Source organism: Zingiber officinale, chromosome 6A, assembly GCF_018446385.1.
Source record: "Zingiber officinale cultivar Zhangliang chromosome 6A, Zo_v1.1, whole genome shotgun sequence".
Lineage (NCBI taxonomy): Eukaryota > Viridiplantae > Streptophyta > Magnoliopsida > Zingiberales > Zingiberaceae > Zingiber > Zingiber officinale.
In genome coordinates this window covers 107,437,161-107,459,369 of record NC_055997.1, presented here as the reverse complement: position 1 = coordinate 107,459,369, position 22,209 = coordinate 107,437,161, and the positions used below count along the sequence as shown (strand labels likewise).

The following is a 22,209-nucleotide window of genomic DNA, read 5'->3' as shown; positions in this document are numbered from 1 at the left end:
AAACCCGGCCCAGATTGGTTGTTAATAGGCCAAAATGGGCCCCTTAATCATTCATATTTAATAGGCCTAAGGATTTACAGAATCCGCTAACAATGAGAGAGGGAGGACTATTTTAGTCATTTCATAAAATCAGCGTTAGGGTTTTGATGCAAGCTATAAAAAGTTACCTTTGACTCCTAAGTTTCTCTTCTGCGTTGCCGCTAACATTGTTTGGGTCTCCGTCGCTGGAATAGTTGCAACCATGGCGGCGACGAAAGTTCTTTCGCAGAGGGAGCAGGACATCCAGATGATGCTCGCGGCCGACGTCCACCTCGGAACCAAAAATTGCGACTTCCAGATGGAGCGATACGTTTACAAGAGAAGAACTGATGGTAACATCTTCTATTTTATTTCCCCGATCTCTTTCTTTTGGTGGTAGTGGTGAAACCGACCTTAGTTGTAGCAATGCTACTGCCGTTCTGGTGTAAGTTTCATCAGGATATGACCTCACTGTATGGCGTAGGATCTGATAATATTCTCGTCCTTCAGCAACCCTTTGGTGTTGCGACTTATTAATTTGGGCATCGAAATCGTAGAGATTTAGGTAAAACGTTGAGTGCGCAAAACTATCGTTATTTAGTACTTGGTGTATAATAAATAGACAGAATAAATGTTAAAAATTTGAAGCTAAATAGTAAGATAACTAGAGGAGAGTAAAGAGGAACCAGTCTGCTGTCTGAATTTGATACTTCATATTCTATTTTATAGTATGAATATGCTTCCGTTTGTTGTAGTCCCTTATGATTCTTAACCAGAGTGATTAATCAAAAAGATGGATATTTAAACAGAAGAAGGATTGAGGGGAGATGTAAAATGAAGTACTTTGAATTATAACTTTATATTCAAAAAAAAAATTATTATTTTGCCTGATTTTTGATGAGTTATACAAGATGGATGCCCAAATTCTTCCTTCTATGTATCTTCTTCCTTTAATTATGTAAGGGAAAAAACACATTTATTAATAGAAGGATGGTATCTTTGTCAAGGAGACTGGCTATGTAATTATAATTGCTTCTGCATGCTTGATCGTACTTGTTGACTGCATAGGGTTAATACTAATGCATGGTGTTATGATTCTGTTACATTTTCATATAATTGTGCAACTGGTCCAAGTGGTTAGAAGTTGTCGAGGAGGATAATTCAATTTGTAAGTCCAAGTACTATTTGTTTTTTGATGTTAGTTTATAGCTTGAGATTATACTGGAACACCTCTAAGTTATTGCCAAGCAACTGACTAGTTTGTGGCAAGTACCATCAAGAAACAGTATGAGATGTGTCTTATGTTTGTGCATATACTACTTTTTTTGTTTTTATTTTCCCTTTAATTGTTGCGTAAAGTGTTTATTTGTTTGTTTTTAATAATGTCATTACTAGTTTATAACATTCGATAATGGACTACACTTTTGAAGTGTAAAGTTGAACTCTGATTGTCAGGTATTTTCATTATCAATCTCGGTAAAACTTGGGAAAAGCTTCAACTTGCTGCTAGAGTGATTGTGGCAATTGAGAACCCACAAGATATCATTGTTCAGTCCGCCAGGCCCTACGGTCAGACAGCTGTACTGAAATTTGCCCAATATACTGGAGCTCATCCTATTGCGGGGAGACACACTCCGGGAACATTTACAAATCAACTTCAGACATCTTTTAGTGAACCCCGCCTTCTCATTCTTACTGATCCGAGGACAGATCACCAGGTCAGTAGTAGTAGTAGCAGTAGTACTATTATTATTCACCTTACAATAATTGTTTTATTGTGAAAGGAGATTAGTAGTTCATACCATCTTTTGATACTTTCTTACAGCCAATCAAGGAATCTGCACTGGGCAACATCCCTACTATTGCTTTTTGTGATACAGATTCACCAATGAGATATGTTGACATTGGTATTCCTGCTAATAACAAAGGGAAACTAAGCATTGGCTGCCTCTACTGGTTGCTGGCAAGAATGGTTCTACAAATGCGTGGGACTATTGCCCATGGGAGGAAGTGGGAAGTAATGGTAAATGACTATGATCCACTTTCGAAGAATTCTTGATCCCCCTTTTATTGCTATTGTTATGGTATCTTATAGATAGTTTTTATTTCTTGTTATTTGATAGATGTCGAGTATCCTTAGCCAACTAATCATTTTTTAGGTTCACGTAATTATACCTTGTATCCTAATGCTGATTGTTATCAAACGAATAAACCACTATACTTATCTATTGCATGAATCTTCTAATTTAAACTGTTATTTGTGGTATTTGCAGGTAGATCTATTTTTCTACAGGGACCCTGAGGAGGCCAAGGAGCAGGAAGAAGTTGAAGCTCCTGTGGCACCTGAATTTGGTGCAGTAGCTGAGTACACTGGAATGGTACCTACTGATCAATGGCCTACCCAGCAATGGGCACCTGAGATTGCAGCTGCCACTGCTGTTCCGTCGGTACCTGGGGTTGAGTGGACAGCAAATCAAGGTCAAAATCAACCCATCATCTTAATATTATATTCAATTTCACAATGATAAAACTAGTATGATCTTTGGCTTTTGCTCTAAGCTCTCTGGTTAGTTGCACCGCTGTTGTTTGCATAAATTTAGCAAGCGTGAAATTGAATGTTGAATCAGTAGTATATTTGGACCAGTCAAGTAATCAATGGTTAACCAATCGAAACCCAAGATGTCTTGGTGTTAACAAATGAAGACTAAACTATACTCTCAATTAAGCTTGGGATCTTGTTAAGCATCTCAAGTTTTGCAGTTACAGAATTGTAACAATACAAGGTTTTGATACAAATGGCCACCCTATCAAACAAATGTCAGCTTCCATTGGTCAAAATGTCACTTGCTGTTTGTGGATTCCTTCTCCAAGCCTATGATGGGAAATTTCAACATCATATTTTCATTGTAATTGCTGTCTGCTACGTTCCCAGATACCAATGCTTCTGATGTCACTTTCATCAGAGTTTTTAGTTTCTATGTGCCCCCATCAATCAAAGACAGAATAGCATGGTTTGACTAGTCACTTGCTGCAGTCCAGTTTGAAAAATCCTGCTCATTGTTTCGTTGCAATACTGTCGCTCATTGCCCCATCGTTGACTAATTTGTTGCTTCTTTTTTACAGGTGCTGTGGTCGCTGATGGGTGGGATTCAGCGGCAGCCCCTGCAGTTGAAGTTCCATCAGCAGCGCCCCCTGCAGTTTGGGAGCCTGCTCAAATTGCACCCTCAGGATGGGAGTGAACTCAGTTTGCTGTGATAATCAATTATTATAGACTTTTTTAATCTTAGTTTCTTGGCCAAATCCGTATTGTGCGACTGTTAATGGATATCAAGGCCAAGATTTTTTTAGGGTTATGATAGTTTTTGTTCTTTGCTGAGTGTTTTGGTTTATCTAGGAGCATATATTTGCTAATCAACCATGTTGAATTGGCGTTATCGGAGTGATTTAATTATAGTATGCATCCATGGTTGGAATAGATTCTTTGCTGCGTGTGAGTTATCTAGATTATAACATTAAGTTACTATGCCTAATGAAATCTATGAGCATTTGGACGTTTCATTTGCTAGTAGTTATATTCATGTAAATTCATTTAGAAGAATTGCTATTTATAGTAGTCAAATATATATGTGTGTGTATATATATAATTTGAACAGGTTGAACGTGTAAAATAGATTAAGCAGATATGACAAAACAAAAGACTAATGCTAAGTTTAGGGAAAGAAAGGAATCAATGAAGGAAAAAAAAACCCTAGAGGAAAGGAAGTGAAAGGAAAAGAAGAATCAACAAAGGAAAAAAATCTCTAGTGGAGGGGAAGGGAACAAATCCTGTAAGGGGAGGGAAAAGGAAAGGAAAAGAAAGAATGAAAAAAGAATCCAAAGAAAGAAGAGAAGCCAGGGAATGGAAGAAAGGAGGAAACAAAATTGAGATTGTTGGCCACGGGCACTGTCGGCGCCGTGCGATGTGTATCCAAAACCCCTAGAGGATGCACGCCTGAGCTCCTCGAAGAGCGCTCGTGTGAGCCGGTAGGGAGGAGGATGAGCTCGTCAAATGTGAGACCCTTGGAGATGGGCTGTGCCTTTTTCCTTCTCCTTGGAGGTCTTAGAGGAAGCGGTAGCGAGGTAGCTACGGCAGGGATGCGTCGGTGTCATCGTCTTTGCCCATGGAAGCCTCGTGCTCAGCGTCCAGAGGCCACGAGCCTGGTTTCGCCCACATCGTGCGAGGAGGCCGTGAGAGGCCGTGCCGTGCAAGAACGCCGCCGTTTGCGAGCGACCGTGAGGTGACGCCGCCGCTCGCGAGCGGCCGTGAGTGGACGCCATGTTGGGTTGGTTGCCGCAGGCTGTCCACGACTCGCAAGGTTGAGGATAGGACGTGAGAGACACGACGAAAAGAGAGGGAGAACTGCTTTTCCCACCCCTAACCCCCATCCCCTCCTGGCCCCACATTTATTTTTTTACCTTTATACCCTTCTGCTTATTCTCTCATTCACATTTTATTTTTTTAAGTTTTGTTTTTTTATTGATTTTATTTTTTTTATCAGTTTATTTATTTTTTATTAAATTTTTTTTATCAGTTTTATTCTTTTTTTAATAATTTTTTATTATATATTTGTAATATGTTATTTAAGGGTAGAAAATTTAAATGGAGGAGAAGTTTTAATATGTGTCAAGAGTTGAAGGAGATAATTTAAAGAGATGTGAGTGTTTTGATATGTGTTAAGAATTGGAGAATGAGTAATTAAAATAGAGTGAGAGGTTTTGACATGTGTAAGAGATGGAAAGAGGATAATTTAAAAGGAGAATAGATTCTAACATATGTCTAGGGTTGGAAGGAGATGAGATCCTCTGTCCCCAAAATGATGTGTCCCCATGTCCAGAGCCGATCGGACGGCCTAAATTACATCTCAAGAATGCAGTGTATATCATGAAAATATCATAGCCGTCCGATCGACTCTGGGACATGGGGACACAGCATTTTGGGGACAGAGGATCTCATCTGGAGTTGGAAGGGGGTAAATTAAAGAAGGAGAGATGTTTTTACATGTGTCAAGGGTTGGATGATGGATAATTTAAAGGGAGGAGATATTCTAACATAGGTCAAAAGTTAAAGATGAGTAATTTAAAAGGAGATGGTGTTTTAAGGAGGATGAGTAATTTAAGGAGAGAGAAGTTCTGACATATGTTGTCAAAGATTGGAGGTGCGTAATTTAAAGGTAGGAGAAGTTCTAATATGTATCAAGGATTAAATGGGATAATTTAAATGTCGAATTAAAAAAGTAATTTAAAGAAAAAGAGATATTCTGACGTATATTAAAAATTATATAAAATAAATAAAATTAATAAAAAAAAATAAACAAAATTGATACAAAATAAAATTAAATAAAAATAAAAAATACAAATAAAGGAATTAGGAGTATAAAAGTCATTTGTATATGGGTCAAAACCTGAAAAAAAAAGGGAGGGGAGCGGTGACGACGGAGGAGAAGCAATTTACAAAGAAAAGGAAGGCATTGATTTTGGATGAATAAAATTTTATTACAAATCAATCGGTAGATGAATTTCGAAGTAAGCAAACGAGGAATTCGGATTAATAATCCGTGCGAAAAACTTACCTTAATTTTTGAATCCGTCAGACCGAGCATAAGTAGATGAAAATGGTTTTGGGATAGATAAGTTAACCAAGTTGATTGCAAATTTAGGATGACAATTTGTGTCTTGTTGTATTAATGATGTTATATGTAAATTGTAGTATTCAAGTCATTAAAAAACGAAACTAATATAAAGATAATATTTTTTAATAAAATAATTTAATAAAGTTAATTTTAACTAATTAAATTATATTAAATGAAAATTATTATCATTTTTTTAAAAAAACACTATTGAACCAAATAACACTGAATCTTAGACAACAGCTTGATGTTTAAATATCTTTAGAAAAAGAATGATCTATATAAATGAAAACCTATTTATATATTAAGTTATGTTTCATTCCTTTTGAATTTCTCATCTGATTAATCCTAAAAAGAAATAGTCTTCCCTCTTAATTTATTTACTGGATAAATCCTGAATATAATTTATGTACACTCAATATTAACCTTTAAGATGTTCGTTACATCTGAAATTCAAATCTTGATCCTTCTATTGCTCCTCTGAATGCTTTACCATGGCACCACACCCATGGGAGCCTCTTTTGGATTTTATTTGTGTTGCAAATTAAGTCTATATTGCTACTTCCAATTAAGTTGGCAACAAGTAACGTGAAGTCAGCTATCTGAGTGTGACAATAATTGCAAAAGCAAGATGTCCAAGTGGTATGTACAAGCAAAAGCAAGCAAGATGTCAAGTTGGTATGTCCAAGCGAAGTGAGCAAGCTTGAGGGAACAAGAGGTGCATAAATTGAGCGCCACCAGTGGACCATGATAGACTTATGAATTGAACCGAGCTAGTCAAATGAACTAGCTTAGAAAATTGGTTGAGTCGTTTGCACTAAGCATGCTATAGGATCATTATTATGCAGAATATAACAATTTTCCTATACAGGAACATAGCATAGACCATATCTATTCACTAGACGAAACAAACTAAACAATTCATATTCATATTAGATTCATGATTTATTTCATTCTCCAAAGAGTATAAACTTCATTCCTTCTCAAGTCCATTCTACCTGGAAAATGCACCAATTTCTTTAAAGGGAAAACTTCCTCCCTTCCCCCTCATAAAACTCCACACTATCTGGATTTTGACCAAACAAAAGAAACACAAATTGCAAGAATCAAATCTCTAAGAATTCAATTGGAATCTTAATCCCCCAACATATCACGCAGTGAGTTACTGGAAATTTGCTTCTTTTTTTTAACGTATCATGACTAAGTGTTTGCAGAAAAAAATTGCGACAGAAAATTCAGCTACGAAAAAACACCAATTTTCCTGAACTCAAGTAAGAAGGTAAATCATCAAGGCAGAAAGAAAAGGAATCAAGCCCTGAAAGGTGCAAATACCACCACAGAATTGTGCCCTCCAAAACCAAATGAATTGGAAATAGCTGCAAGAGAGGTAACTACCATGAGAGACGGAATTAAATGAATCCAGAAAGGTGCATTAGGGAAATAAAACAAGACATGAGAAGAATTACAAACTTACCGACATTGACTTCATGCTGCTGCTTCTTGTTTGCTACCGTATCAAACTCCACTGACGGCTCTGGGTTCTGCAGTTATTACAAATAAGATATAACTACTTGATTTTAGACGAGAACTCAAATCCACACAATAACTGATTTTTATTAAATTCAAATCCTTCAGAAATCATATATTATTTCATAAAAGTGTATGTTACTAGATCCATTTCATCCTTCTAGATATAGCTAAATGATGTTACTGGTTCTTATGGCCCAACGAGTTATTTAACACCACAGAGTGCATGTTACACCAAATAACACTAGTACCCATTCAGCTCAGGCACGAACAACATTGTTGATACAAACCTAACCCAGAACATGTCCAACAAATGGAGAAGGTATATTAAATACTAAATACTATGTTAGCAGAGTCATGGTCTAGTTCTTATTGTCTGTATTTAATAAAAAAAAAAAAAAAAAGGGCAGCCCGGTGCACGAAGCTCCCGCCATGCGGGGTCTCAGGGGGAAAGATCCATTGTACGCAGTCTTACCCTATTTTTTGCAAGAGGCTGTTTCCAGGATTCGAACCCATGACCTTTTGGTCACATGGCAACAACTTTACCGTTGCGCCAAGGCTCCCCTTCATTGTCTGTATTTAATCATTAATTAAAATTGTGTTGTAAAGGTGTTGGTGTGGTTTCGTTTGTAGGAGAATGCCAACACCGAATTGTTGTAGAAGTTGGTAATGTGTAATGAGAATACAAGTTTGTTGTGGGTCTAGTTACAAAAGCATGGAGGACTTGTTTTGTTATATACACCAGAAATGGAAAAGAAGCAAGGTTTTACAATCTTTCATCATAGTTTTAATCATCCCAAAATCTTGCAATCTTCATATTTAGCTAACTCATTTTATCATGATACAGTTTGGATCAACCTAGTTGGATCAGAGTCAGCAAAAGGCAATCTGATTCTGGTCATTTTCTCTGACCTCTCTATGCAGGTCACTGAAATTGTGAAATTGAAAGATGAAACCACTTGTATCTCAAAACAAATTGATGGAATCACATCAAAACTGAAAGATGTCAATGATCTTGGTTGGAGGTCAATCATTTCAGTTTGTTCAAGGGGATAAAAAAAAAGGTAAGATACATTTAAAAATATTAATCTGAATTATCATGAATCTCAATGACCAAGAATTGACAATTGGTGTGTAAAAGAACCATAGAATACCCAGAATCTCAGAGAAATATTCGTTTTTATCAATTTTTTCATTCAATTTATTTCAATAAGTTGTATCTTGTTTAAACCAATGAATAGAGGTCGCAATTTCCGAATCGGCTTGGTGATTTTAACTTAGGGATCCTAAAAGCAGTTTGGATCCCCTGGTCCACAATCTCTAGTCCCCTCCTGGTCCCTTCTCTCATTTTCACTTCAAATGTCATTTCATTTACGCTCAAACTTCTCTAAAAGACTACCTAACTCATTAGTGACACACTTAGAATGAAATTCACTCTATTAATGCTCAAATCGACAAAATTTAACCAAAACATTCTCACTTGCATAAAAAACAATAAATTCACCCGAAAAAGAGGTAAAACTTGATAAACTTTAGTCACTAATGAGTTAGGTAGTCTTTTAGATCAGTTTGAGCGTAAATAAAACGGCATCCGAAGTGTAAATGAGTGAAGGGACTAGGAGGGGACTAGAGATTGTGGACCAGGGGATCCAAACTATCCTAAAAGAATCTTATACAAAGTGAGACCTTGCCTCTGAAGAAGAGCTTGATTTCTAGAAGAGGTGGTTCACAGCTCTGTATGTATTTTATTTTAGGTTTTACTGTCTCTCCCCAAACTCATCTTATACAAGAAGAGGAGTGGGGCTAGGATAGAAAGAAATTCACCCCATAAGGTACTCTGTCCCACTTCTCATTTAAGGTGAGAGCGAGAAGTTAAATACTCACTCCACTGTCTCATCCTATTATCATCCATAATTGACAAAGGATTCACCGATCTAATTGTCGAAGGAGTAACACAAGAGTTCACCATCATTGGTGGATCATCTTGTGGCAATATAATTATATAAAATAATAATAATAAGTTAATAGTTTAATATATTATATTAAGATAGTACTATATTAAATAGAAATATATTATATTTACTGTAGTAAAAATATATCATATAAAGTTAATATTATTTAATTAAGTAATATAGATATGATAAATACTAACTCCATTATTTAGTAATTATAAAAGGAGAGTGCACAACGGTGAAGTTGTTATGTGGTATTGAGGTCACGAGTTTGAGTCACAGAAACAGTCTCTTGTAAAATGCAAGATAAGGCCGTATGCAATTGAACCAATGTGGTCCAACCCTTACTCGAGACCCCGATTGGCGGGAGCTTTGTGCACCGAGCTGCCCTTTATAATCAAAGATTATACTAATAGTAATTTTTACTGGTAAATTAAAAATAAAACAAGTAAATCATGTCATTTTTTACGATCAAATATTAATTATTAATTTATTCAGTCTTTAATGGATTAATATTATCTAATTTTTTTAAATGTTTTCCTTTTTTGAATTTTTCTCATTGATTCCAATCCTACTGATCCAATATGAATGAAGCTAAGTTTTTGGAGGTTTGATATCAACATTGGTATCAACAATAGTGATTTTATATACCAACAGATGATAGGCTAGGGGGGTGGTTCTTTCTTTCACCAACAAGCCCTGGTAATCCCCTCTTCACCCCTGGATCGGCTGGTATCAACTATCAACTAGGATTTATATAGCTATGAACATAAACATCAAATTTATTATCTAACATATCATATATCTATCAGCAAGTAGACTATATTATTTGGACTAACCTCAATGCCATCTCTTATTCACTAATGAAGTAAAATATGATTGTATCCCAATTCATATTTTATTACATCTACCAATTTTGTGTATTGTTCTTGTATATGTAAAATATCTGGCCAGAATTTGTTAATGAAACATTGATATATTTCATTACAACTTTGCAAAATATCACATTCATTTTGTCCATTTCAATAAGAAAAATATTTTCACTTACAAACTGGTTTATTGAGGGGTATATGTAAAATATCTGGCTAGAATTTGTTAATGAAACATTGATATATTTCATTACAACTATGCAAAATATCACATTCATTTTGTCCATTTCAATAAGAAAAATATTTTCACTTACAAACTGGTTTATTGAGGGGTGCAGCCATCCTGTGGTTATGGCTTTCACAGTAGCGATAGCCTCTAGACCTCCTGCTGCACCAAGGCAGTGTCCTATCATAGACTGAAAAAAGGAGGAACGAGAGCATCTCAGAAAAACATAAAGCAATTTCAAGTCATTCAAAGATGACAAGAAGGTCCTTGCCTTCGTAGAATTCATTTTGATCCCAGATGGATTCTTGAAAACTTGTTTAATGGCATTCACCTCAGCTAGATCTCCCGCAAGTGTGGAAGTTGCATGAGCATTTATATAATTAACCTGAAAATCAAGGTCATTCAGAGAAGTTTGGAAAGAATTTTCAGAATTAGGAAACTCTTGCAAGTGCTGATGTGCTGTTCATTACATCATTTAGAGTCGCTCTCACATGTGGCATATTGAGTTTCAAATGTCAAATTTCATGTGAGTCAAGTGGCAGTTTTCTTGTCAAGAGAAGAGAAATAGGTTATAAGCGATGTAAGTGTAACATATTGCTCTTGTATTGCCATATTAGGAGTTATACTACGAATAGAACCATATAAAATTACAAATTTTTGTAAGGAAAGTGATGGATTCCAGATACACAACATTCTAATTTGGACATAAATAAAGAGAACAAACCTAGAGAAAACTTTCCATTTAGCAGTAGCTAGACCATTCAGTTTGCAGTTTTTTTATCTGACAAACCATGTGCTTGCAAAACAAGGCCACAAAATACCCCCAGAAAATATGTGATAGGTAAACAAAAGAAATTTTGATCAAAACTATACGACATAGATATATAAAACAACGATAATTTATATGATATACACATACAAGGACATAAGCATGTAAGCTTGATCAAAATAATTAACATGGAATTTCATCTGTTTAACGATAAATCAAATAATGTCTTTTCTAGAGTCGATGAAGAGTGAAACAAAGTTGATAAATAATCTGTATGCTTTGAGAGTTGAACCAAAAATTATCTATTACCTCTTCTGGAGACACACCAGCATCTTCAAGGCTTTTCTGAATGCAAGATGAAACGCCAAGTCCATCTGCTCGAGGATCTGTCATATGGTAGGCATCACAGTTTACAGCACCTCCAAGGTACTCAGCAATAATTGGAGCATCTCGTTTCATAGCATGTTCAAGACTCTCCAGAACCTACACAAGGTGTTTCCACACAGTAAGAAATGATAGAAAGCAATATCCATATGAATCACAGTCATTATTTGCCAAAGTTAGCCAATGTTACCATTTGTCATGCTAGATGAGTTACATGGGCATTAAGCACTAAAAATCATATGTAACTAACCATAAATCTTGGAATTGGGATAACGCCATCTAATTTTTCACAAGTTGAAAAGCAACAAATTTTGAGGTAACCCTATCTAGTCTGTGGTTATTAAGCCTAACCAAGTTATAAATTGTGGAACTCTGAGAATTAGAAGGTTCATCACAATGCATGACATAACCACTTGTATTTTGTAATACCAACGCCATCAACTTTCCAGATGTCCATTTTCTCATACTTTATCAAACTAAAATCACGAATTAGCAAGGTTCCACTTATCCTACATTATAAGATTCTAAAATGTTTTTGTCACTAGTGGCATTGACTTGCATAGCTAAAGGCCTATGATTTTTTAAATAATAATAACTAGCTCAAATTTGAGTAACCTCTCATACTATATTTGGATCACAGAAAACTAAAGTTACAAAAAAAATTGGGTATGGATGAGGAAAAGATACTCAACCCATTTTCCTTTGATGGACCTGTCAGCGTACCACATCAGAACATAGCATGAATGAAACCATGCTGCAGACTTGCATAAGCTTGAGTTCCTCCAATTAGTCATTTTTTATTTCTCAAAATGCAAGTTGCCATTTGGTACCAAAAACAAATAATAGGAATGTGGCAAGTAACCATTTGAAGAAGAAAAAAACAATCATATAATAACAAATAATAACAAATAATTATCAATGACCACCATTTTCCAACATCTTTCTGTATTGATCTGGATCTATATTTCAGCTTCAGTCCAGTGTCCACTTCTAAGTTGGAAAGACTCCAAGATAAAAAGGGCGCAACAGATTTGACCAGTGGTCAATGGGAACTTGCCGCAGAGCAAATAAATGAAATTGGTGAGTCCCATAGGAACCACAATGGATCCTGTTTGTAGATTCTAAAACTTGAGGGATAGTGCTTGTACATAAGAAACTTAGAAAAGTTCATTGAAGTGAATCAAGAAAAGATAACCCTGATAACACGTCTCAACAAAATACGTGGCAAAAGAATAATAAAAATACGTTAGTACATACCAATACACCAGCACCTTCTCCCATAACAAAACCATCTCTGTCCTTATCCCATGGTCTTGATGCAGTTTCAGGATCATCATTCCTCTGAGATAATGCTCTACACGCAATAAAACCTCCCACACCAATTGGAATGATTGCAGCTTCAGTACCACCAGCAATCATTATATCAGCCTCACCACAACGAATATGATTAGCGGCAGCATAAAAGCAATAATTTGAAGTTGCACAAGCAGTAGAAATTGAGTAGTTAGGACCCATGAAACCAATGTCCATTGCAAGTAGTGCAGAACCCATGTTTGTTATTGCATATGGAATAAAAAAAGGAGTTATTTTCCTGTGGCCTTTCTCAATAAGAGCCTGAACACCGTCAGAAAAGACACTAAGGCCACCCATGCCAGTACCGACAAGAACACCAGCGCGAACCTTGTCAATCTGCTAAAAAAACTAGCTAGTTAAAAAGAACAAACCAAATACTACGTAATGAAATGGTGAAAATAACAAAAATAAGTTCATCATTTGTTAACCACTTAGAGAAAAAACTTAAACAATTTAACTCTGTATTAAACATATAAAAGTTAGGAAGAAGGGTGTGCTTATTGCTGGTCTACATCGCATTTTTGTAAGTTCTACATTGTTCTTGCATATTCACATTCTCTTTACTGATGTCATAATGCCCTCAATTAACGTATGGTGCTAAAATTTGGGTCTGTTGTTGGCAGCAACTTTTATTGAAACATCTTGGATGTTGATGATGCCAGATCTTCTTGAAAAATTAATCACCAAACCTGTTGTCTGATGAGATTAGGAAAAGTGCAAACATTAACGATTATCAGAGCATGTCTTCTTTGCTGTTTCCAATGATCTCAACATTATTGCATTTTTTGCTTCATTATCGAGGTTTGTTTGAAATTCCTTACTATATAGTTAGCAAGGACACTATTTCTTACCAGATAAAACTACTCAGTTAGAAACAAGCTTAATAGTTCAACAACTCACCTATGAAAAGAAGAAATAAGCTTATTAGTTCAACAACTCACCCATGAAAAGAAGATCAAGGACTCCACCAGACAGCTTATAAATTATTTCAGTAAATAGGGTCGACAAGTGGCACCAGAACTTAGTGAAGGAAGTTATAGAACCAAAACAGCTTAAGCCCTTGCTCCACTAGCTCTAAATGGATTATGTTGATGAATGTCAAAACTGAACTATGAAGCAAGATTCCAACTGTCAGCTTTTTTTTTTAATCAATTTCACCCCAAAACTAGGAATTTCCATTCAAATCCTATCTGTTTTAAAAAATATTTTAGAGTCTGCTGATATAATATGAGGGACAATGATACCATACTTGATATAATAATAACAAATGATATATTAGGCTCCATTTTAAAAGAAAGTTAACATAATGATAATTACAGAAAAATACAAAAGAATATACATATTGGTGCATACTAACATAGTAATATATTTTGGTGAATTGAAAAATAAACAAAGCAAATCAGGAAGGAATTAATGTAAATCGAATAGGAGACTATGAGAAAATATTCTTCCTTTAAGGCCCTTTCAAACTTAAGGTGTTGCGAATTTCTTCAATTTTCAACAAACAAGATTAAGGATGATTATATATATTGCAGAAACTTCAGATTACCAATTAGGTTGGAACAAATGACACACCAGCCTAAGGATTATTTGCATAATCTTCAGGATGACAGGATATTAGTAACACATCTACAAATGTGTGACCTCCGAGTTACCACCTAATGCAAGATTGAGCGACCCACTTGGTCATAGGATTATATGTGCATTCTTAGATGATGATAAGATTTCTAAACAAAGAACTGTTTGATGATGTGATTAAAAACACAAAATGTTTCGACTTAAAAGGAGTAGCACTGGCGTTGTTGGTTCAAGTCTATAGGAAGAATTATAGGTGTAGGATCAGAGTGAAGACTGATCTTTTGATGCTGAAACAAGAGACCGAATGGAATTAAATGAGAGTTGTAGATATAAGATAAAATAGTAGATTTGTGGAACTTGGTCACCGGTTGATCAAAAGGATAGCTTGTCGAGTTGTAGAAATCAACGATCCTGAAGCACATAGTTGCTATCTTAAACCCAATGGTTGTAATTGCAGTCTAGAAAGTTTCCTCTAGGCTACGACCATACAACGAGATCGTACACTTTCCTAGGGAAGAGCCACAGTCCACCCAACTCAGAAACAAGATCACCAGAATGTGCTCGCCATAGTGCGCAATTTCGGTGGCGAACTTTGTCTGCAGAAAGGAAGAAGACCTTTGTCGCAGGTGCAAGAAGAGAGACTGTTTCTATTGATCCAGGGTAAATTTGCCCAAACCATTCTGGTCGTTATATTAACAATTCCACACTTTTGGTTTGCGCCTCTTGAGTTGTACTCATCCAAGCTTATCCTGAGCCATTTGATGTCCATACATCGAAGAAGAATCTACCGAGGGATTGCACTGGGCGGATTGGAGCATAACAACGAAGGATGAAGAGTCAATAGAGGTCGTCGAAGAGGAAGGAAGAGCCTCCTGAGAAGATGAGGAACAGAAGGGAGATACTGATGCCGGAGCGGTACTGACAAGGATCTCATCGAACAAGACGAACCAGGAGATGTCATTCATGTGCCACGGAAGCAAGTCGTGACGACGAAAGGGAGAGCCCATAAAAGTGAGCACCAAAATGAAGACGCATCGAATTTGGTAGAGAAACAGTAAAGAAGAAAACCTAACTTAGTCACAAAGGATGCAAATCTAACCTTGGCAATGGCTTCGCTCCCAAGGCCGAGGCCGGCGCTCTCAAGGGCCTTCTTGCCACTAACCAGGCAATATCTCAAACAGTCGTCCAGCCTTCGATCATTCTTCCCGTCGATGTACCCCTCCGAAGAGAACCCCCTGATCTGTCCGGCGAACCTGGTGGGGAGCTTGGAGGCGTCGAACCGGTCAATGGGCCCGATCCCGCTCTCCCCTTGGAGCAGCTTCTCGTAATAGGTTTCCAGGTCGTTGCCGAACACGGAAACCAGTCCCATCCCGGTGATGACCACCCGTTTCTTGGGATCGGCCTCTCTGCGAGGCGCGGCCGCGGAGACTCGAACAGCGAGAAGCCGACGCAGTGCTACGGAGCGGGAGCGCCGGTGGTCGGGGAGGGGAGAAGAGGAGCTGAGGCGGAGCCCGTCCATGGAGGGGACGCGTAGCGCGAGCATGGTGGCGACGGGGGAAATGGAGGAGAAGTGGTAGCGAGAGAACTACCAGCGTTTTCTCTGTAATTATTTAAGCGAGCGAGAGCGGCGATGCGAACAAGAAGATGCAGGGGAGCGTATCCAGTGTTAATCTCGGCACAGCGTGAACGGTATTCGATGCTGGAAGCCTAGCAAGAGCGCAAAAGTAGATGACCTGGGAGGTGAATATTGATCTGTGAGATACAAATTACACCTGGAAGATATAAAGGATTGATTTACACGTTATTGTACGTGGATCGTGTGAGGTAGAGTTAGGTTCGAATTTCGATCAAGTTGAGAAAAAAAAAATCCTTTCCGTACTAGTTAATTATAATTTTTCGATTTATCTCACAAACAATTGTAGGATCGATTGTGCGACGAAGAATTCTACTTTTTACTACAATTACTCGACAAGATTCACATAGACCTGAATTTAATAATTGAACTAATGCAAATTAGTAGTTGAGCTACAAAATGCTTGAAACCATAATGAAGCGATAAAAAATTTCAATTTTATACAGCCATCGTATAGTGGATAATCCAACTAAAATTTTGAACAGAAATGTGAAATCAAAATTATTAACTACACGGCCATGCTACAACATGATAAATAAGGTCTAAATGCAAAGCTTATATTATGGGGGAGTGGAAGACCTCATTATATCAATTTGATACTGCTTATTGAATTCTCTGATGGCATGAACCAGCAAATTCATGCAGGTAGAGATGAAGAAGTAGTGACTTTGCTACGCTCTTTTGTCTTCCTCAATGTCTTCATTGTGTGAGTTGGTGGTGTTGAAGCCCAAAGTTGATTTGGCATCAGTATAATTGTGAGTATCTCTTGGAGGAATTGGTCCAGGTTTTATTAACGAGAGGGATTCCTCTCGATCAAAATCTTCGAACCCATCGTCTGAGTAAGCAAATCTAAAAGAGGAGAAAAATAAAGAGGCGTGAATTTGAAAAACACTTGCCGGAAATGCTGCATGAATCTCACTGTTATCTTTTTTTTTTTTTGCAACCAATCAAACAGTCAAATGGATTATCATGTCGCGTTGCAGTTTACTAAGGCCTTGTTCTCTTTGTCCAAAATTTTCAACTACAACTACTATTTTCAAACTACCAAGTCTGTAGCACTTGTGATCAGACCACAACAATCAAATGGACCTTCTCTCCAAAGATCAACTTCTTGTCTCAAGGTTTACGCTAGCACTGCTTATCCTAAGTATTGTCAATCTTTTAAGCATTTCAACCCTACACATTGTTCTTTGACTAATTGAGGTTGGTGTTATTCAGTGTTCAGGAATGAAATGAAATTGCAAGATCCCCAAGGTCCAGGAATTTACCTAGTTGAATTCTGGGAGGGTGCCCAAAGAACAGCAATCACGCCGAGAACAGAAAAGGAAAGAACTTGCCAAAAGGCAGGAATGATCCAAGCCCTCTGCCAGTTCTCGTTGTATATGTCAGTTGACTTGAAGTAAAGCTGCAGGAAAATAGCATTATCTAATCATGTAGGCAGTCATATACAAAATTGTAATATTAAGCAAGTGGGTCTATGGAAATTTTTCTTTTCAGATAATCAAGTTTCTTTGCGGTTGAGGTCAAAGGAGCATAAAGACTATATTTGTCCCTGCTGTTGAAGAAGACAACATAAGCAGAACTAATCTTTATTACCTCATATCCGATCCAACAAACAGATACAACAACAGCGACACCCAAAGCATTCGTGAAATTCCTGTAAATGTCCAGCTTAGCCATCAACCGTCTAGCCTGTCAAGAACCACAAAGTAATTATTAGATACCTTTGAACATATTATTAACCTAAAAGTTGTAATGGTGAAAATGTAGTAAACAAAATTGCACTAAGCGAAGTGAGATAAGATTCCATAGAGACTGGAATCGAGGAGAAACTGAAGCACTTCAAGTACCTGGAGTTTGTCTAGAGTTTTGGAAAGAGAAGTGAATATCCACAGAATGAAGAATGCATCCAGTAGTGCCACAGGAAGAATCAAAAACAGTCTTGCCTTTCCAGCTATATCACTTATGGCACCTGCATTCTCTACCAACTCAAGTATCTCCGACGCTACAAAAAATGTTGCTCCCAGCATAATCACCTTAGAAGTGAGACCCCCTAGAGTAGGTCTGACAACTCCATACCCCATAGAAACAACAAGAATGATAACTCGTGACACCGTTCTCTTTACTGTGCCAAAGGTTACTGCCCAAAAGGTGATTCCTATCGGTCTGAGACCAGTTGCATTGAACTCAGCATATTCAAAGTACCACAATGCCATTTCAAACATGCCTAATGTGATGACAAGTGTTATGCAGTTCTGAAGTGGAAGAACCTCTCTCCAAAACCTCACATACTGTGAGAACCAAAACATTCCAAGTATCACAAATGCAAACGACATAACCCCATAAAAATACATGAGAGGGGCCATCCTTCCAGGCAGATAGCCAGAAGGATTTTTCCACACAGTCTTCCCCTCTATCACCAATCCTTTAAGTGATGGATCACAATATATAAAATACAGGTTGTACATCCCAGTTCTTGTGATGGAAATACTGTGAGATGGCAAAGTTGTAACACGATTTTTTGCACTGAAAGTTGCAGTTATCACTTGAGGCCAGTTAGGATTTTGTTTACTAGTCCTATAGATGACTGTACCCTGAGTGCAAGCACCTAATTTCGCCAGATCTGAGGTGCAGCAAATAGCTCGTTGTCCACCATAGGCTGATCCACCAATTATTTCTCGATCTTCTACCTCAAACACAATTGCTTGCACCATAAAAGAATCCATCTCTTTACTACTTTGAGCAGCTTCCTCAGTTCGTGTGAAAGTGATCTTATCAAAGCTGAAAAAAGGAAACAAAGTCAACACATGAATAAGTATGGATTTGCCATGAAAAGTAAGTGGGAAGAATATTCACACAAAACACTTTGTGAAAGATATTGTTGTAAACTATTTGTCCTTTAATAAAAGAAACAGCAAATCCCAATATATGAGGCTCCTGCTAGTGCAGAATTGGAAGAGGTTCAATCCATTCAGCCTCATATTGGGAATAGAAAGAGGAGAGATGATTTTATAACTCAATTATCTATTCAGATCACAAAGTAGAAACATTTCAAATGGTTGTTGACACCACATCTGACCTTTTAAGTCTTAATATCTAGCTAAAAAAGAAAGTACTTCTTTGTTTAGATCGTGTTGTAGGATTAAGAACATTGTCATATGTTCAACTTTTAAGTGAACTAGAACTACGGTGTAATATACCAAAAATGAAAACACTAACTTGGAACTAAAAACTGACTTTCAGATTTGACTCACAGGAAGAGACTTCGCCAGAGAAACCAAATGAAAATAGGTGTGAAATTCATGCAGACACTAAATATTATTAAAAATCTAAAACCTTACAGAGTTCTATTGATATGAAACCTTATGATATTCTGATATTTCAGGTTTCCTTGAATTAATACAATCCAATTCTATCAAACTTGCTCTAGAATAATGCTAGTTAACTCAGGAATAAAATGATTGGATTTTCTCCATTAGATGAACTATGAGTTATTAATTCAGTTGTGGTATTGTGAGTTTAGTCCCATATGGATCTTTTTAGGGTTTATGTTGAGCGTTGTGTACCAAGAAATACGTGTCCATTTCCAAAAATAACGTTATATAAAATACCTCTTTTCCCTATTCAAATGGTAGCATAATTTCTGTTTAGTGTGAGGTTTCCTACACTAATGTTCTTAAGGGTGAGGCAATCAATTTCAGCAATAGCCTTCCACCAGTTTCCTCCCTCTCAAGCATTGCAGCCACCCAGCAGCATCAGCACTGTGCTTCTCTCAGTCTCAATGTGCGGATTGGCATGTTGTCCATCTCTTTGTGCCAAACCTGCATACTTTTGCTTCAGCAAAAGATGCTTTGGTGCTCAAGTTTATCTAATATTCAAGTCAGGGTTTTGGTTCTTATTTAACCCTTGGAACCAATCCCAAATAGTAGGTGGTTCTCGAGTTGATCTTGTCTGCCATGGAGTTGACTCTCGTTGTTGTACATTGACGATCCCTTTAACCCTAGTAACAACAATCAGTTCTCGTTGAGTGCTTTCCTTCTCCCTATAGTTTGCATGTCAGATATTATCTCATAGCAAGGAGAAGCCCACTCTGGAGATAATCTCTTAGGATCACGCCTTATCCACTCAATGACACCCCTCGGACCACCTCTATCCATCTGTTGTGTGATGTCATGCGATAGGACATGTTCACTCAAGACATTTTCTCCTAGGGTTTCACCACATCCTATCTCTCTTTTTCGATGCATTGATGTAAGGTTGCAGGAATCGACACCTACTTGCCTTGCCATGTTAGATTTTGTTTCCTTTTTGTTAGATGTTTTCCTAAATTATGTAACAATTTTCTAAAAGAAAAAAGGTAGGAGTTTGAATACATACCACACTTTTGATTTATTCAAGATAAGTTATGTGACAGATTCAGCATAGATATTATCTATTATCCAACCTGAGGAAGAGTATTGAAGGTATTACTAGTCCTTTGTTGTTTATTTTGGGTTTAGTCCATTTGATGTTGAGTCCTCTATAATATATACCGTGTAATGAAATTGGTGTCACTTTACCATACATTGTCTATGATATTTCACTTCTCTAACTGATTCCATTTCAAATTATAGCAATCTGGAATCTAGCAAAAAACTCAACTCATTGGGAAATCACATTCATACTAATACCACCAGTCATGGAGAGATCCTAGTGTTAGATCCATAAAACATCAACTCAATGTTGGAAAGTTTGTGCCGCAACACAATTCAGCTCTCAATCCCCCAATCTCCTGCTTCTCCATAGATCCCGTCCCCACAGTAGCCTAAAACCCAGGAACCAAATCAAGACACCTCAGATCTATCGAACAAACAAGGACAAGGAGAAGTACCGGATAAAGGACTCCCCGCTACCGGAGGTGGCGTTTCCACCGGGGACGGAGGCGTAGAGTCCCTCGCTACCTCCGTGAAGGATGAAAGCGTTGCCTTTGGGGACAAACTTCTCGCCGACGTAGCTGTGCACCGAGCCGCCCACGAAGGGGGCGAGAATGCCACAGAAAACCACGAACCCGAGAAGAGGAGGAGCAATGCAAGGATCGAGGCGCGCCATCGGAGGATTGAAGAGAAGGAAAGTGGCGAGGACGAAGGGCTCGAGCTGTGGATCTGGCAACTGCTGCTGCTTCCAGAGGGCGAAGCTTCTTCACAGCACGATAGAGAGAGGTTATTTGTAATGCATATTTGGATTCATTTCTCACTCGAACATCTTAAACCCGCACAATGGACCAGCAGGTACAGGATTGGGACCTACGTTACGGAGACTCGCTCATTGAGGTACTCGGTGGGTATACAGTAACTGTATTTTAATGTTAGTTTTCTCTGAATTAGATCCGAGCGAGGTTTAAGAAAGGGGCTAAATGTCATTAGGTAACTTAGTTTGGCCCGTGTTTAGCGGATATAAATTGGCCTATTAGTGCAAAGTCCACTGTCTATGACCATTGATGGAGAGGGGTTTGGCACAGTTTGCCATTTTGGATAGATTTGAGCTTGATGCAGCAGAGGACATCTTCTAGACCGTAAAATGGGATTTAGAAGATGGTCCATGTATTGATAAAATAGTTGGTCTCCATTTATAAAATAGATAGTGATGATCTATCTCTATTAATATATACAAAGGAATTATTCTTTGAATTGTAAAAACGATCTAAAGGATCCTGCCTCTTTCGTACAGTGCGGACATCCCAATAATATTTTAAGTATTCATTATTTGATTTCTAATTGTAACTAAGTATTTTTTTCTGCAATAATGATAAATTTTGATTATTGATTGTAAATTTTGATTGTCAATATAAGTATTTTTAGATTTCTCTTGATAATAGAAGAAAAAATTTTATAGAACTGAGTATTTTTAAAATTAATCGACTACAAATAAGATATCCGTTGCTATTAAAAAATATAAAAAAAAATAAAAACTCAATGTTAAACCCTTCCAGATCATCTTTCCACTTAGTATTCTATTTAAAGTTTAAGAAATATCAATTAAAATCAGACTGGCTCTCCAAGTAACAATTATTATCTAAATACTATTATTAAATTGTTCCAAATAAACTTAAAATGATGCAAATTAAATAGACTAGCTCTGCATTTGTTATTTACAACTATCCGATCATGTGATCAAAACTTACCATCTTTTTCATGCCATAAACAAAATACCAGCCCTTATTGTTTGGTATTATTCATCAAAAGATCACATGACTCT

At 37.2% G+C, this 22,209-nt stretch overlaps 3 protein-coding genes across 3 annotated transcripts; 1 reads left to right on the top strand and 2 right to left on the bottom strand.

The window, feature by feature from the left end:
• The first annotated feature begins 168 nt into the window (after positions 1-168).
• Positions 169-3,493, top strand: LOC121997303 (40S ribosomal protein SA-like). Its single transcript, XM_042551651.1, has 5 exons — positions 169-371; positions 1,474-1,736; positions 1,844-2,041; positions 2,292-2,496; positions 3,142-3,493. Exons 1-5 carry the CDS (start codon positions 242-244, stop codon positions 3,255-3,257), a joined length of 912 nt encoding a protein of 303 aa, XP_042407585.1. The 5' UTR covers positions 169-241; the 3' UTR covers positions 3,258-3,493.
• A 3,288-nt stretch (positions 3,494-6,781) lies between these two features.
• LOC121997302 (3-oxoacyl-[acyl-carrier-protein] synthase I, chloroplastic-like) lies at positions 6,782-16,083 on the bottom strand. The gene is made up of 7 exons (XM_042551650.1): positions 15,442-16,083; positions 12,669-13,100; positions 11,337-11,510; positions 10,530-10,643; positions 10,347-10,448; positions 7,159-7,225; positions 6,782-7,060 (listed from the first exon to the last, which is right to left on the bottom strand). The coding sequence occupies exons 1-7, from the start codon at positions 15,883-15,885 to the stop codon at positions 6,993-6,995; spliced, it is 1,401 nt and encodes a 466-aa protein (XP_042407584.1). The 5' UTR covers positions 15,886-16,083; the 3' UTR covers positions 6,782-6,992.
• A 239-nt stretch (positions 16,084-16,322) lies between these two features.
• Positions 16,323-21,184, bottom strand: LOC121997301 (transmembrane protein 87A-like). Its single transcript, XM_042551649.1, has 5 exons — positions 20,846-21,184; positions 17,826-18,756; positions 17,572-17,667; positions 17,244-17,380; positions 16,323-16,824 (listed from the first exon to the last, which is right to left on the bottom strand). The coding sequence occupies exons 1-5, from the start codon at positions 21,061-21,063 to the stop codon at positions 16,647-16,649; spliced, it is 1,560 nt and encodes a 519-aa protein (XP_042407583.1). The 5' UTR covers positions 21,064-21,184; the 3' UTR covers positions 16,323-16,646.
• Positions 21,185-22,209: the final 1,025 nt, after the last annotated feature.

Bases quoted from the DNA above. Each gene is read 5' to 3' on its own strand.
- LOC121997303 (XM_042551651.1), top strand. From the start codon at position 242: ATGGCGGCGACGAAAGTTCTTTCGCAGAGGGAGCAGGACATCCAGATG. The intron at 1,737-1,843 runs GTCAGTAGTAGT...ACTTTCTTACAG, and splicing joins ATCCGAGGACAGATCACCAG to CCAATCAAGGAATCTGCACT. The intron at 2,497-3,141 runs GTCAAAATCAAC...TCTTTTTTACAG, and splicing joins TGAGTGGACAGCAAATCAAG to GTGCTGTGGTCGCTGATGGG.
- LOC121997302 (XM_042551650.1), bottom strand. From the start codon at position 15,885: ATGCTCGCGCTACGCGTCCCCTCCATGGACGGGCTCCGCCTCAGCTCC. The intron at 11,511-12,668 runs GTATGTACTAAC...CACCTTGTGTAG, and splicing joins GAGAAGGTGCTGGTGTATTG to GTTCTGGAGAGTCTTGAACA. The intron at 10,644-11,336 runs GTAATAGATAAT...CTTGATTTTCAG, and splicing joins CTGGTGTGTCTCCAGAAGAG to GTTAATTATATAAATGCTCA.
- LOC121997301 (XM_042551649.1), bottom strand. From the start codon at position 21,063: ATGGCGCGCCTCGATCCTTGCATTGCTCCTCCTCTTCTCGGGTTCGTG. The intron at 18,757-20,845 runs GTACTTCTCCTT...TCCTTTTTTCAG, and splicing joins AGCGGGGAGTCCTTTATCCG to CTTTGATAAGATCACTTTCA. The intron at 16,825-17,243 runs GTAAATTCCTGG...CTCCTCTTTTAG, and splicing joins CCCTCCCAGAATTCAACTAG to ATTTGCTTACTCAGACGATG.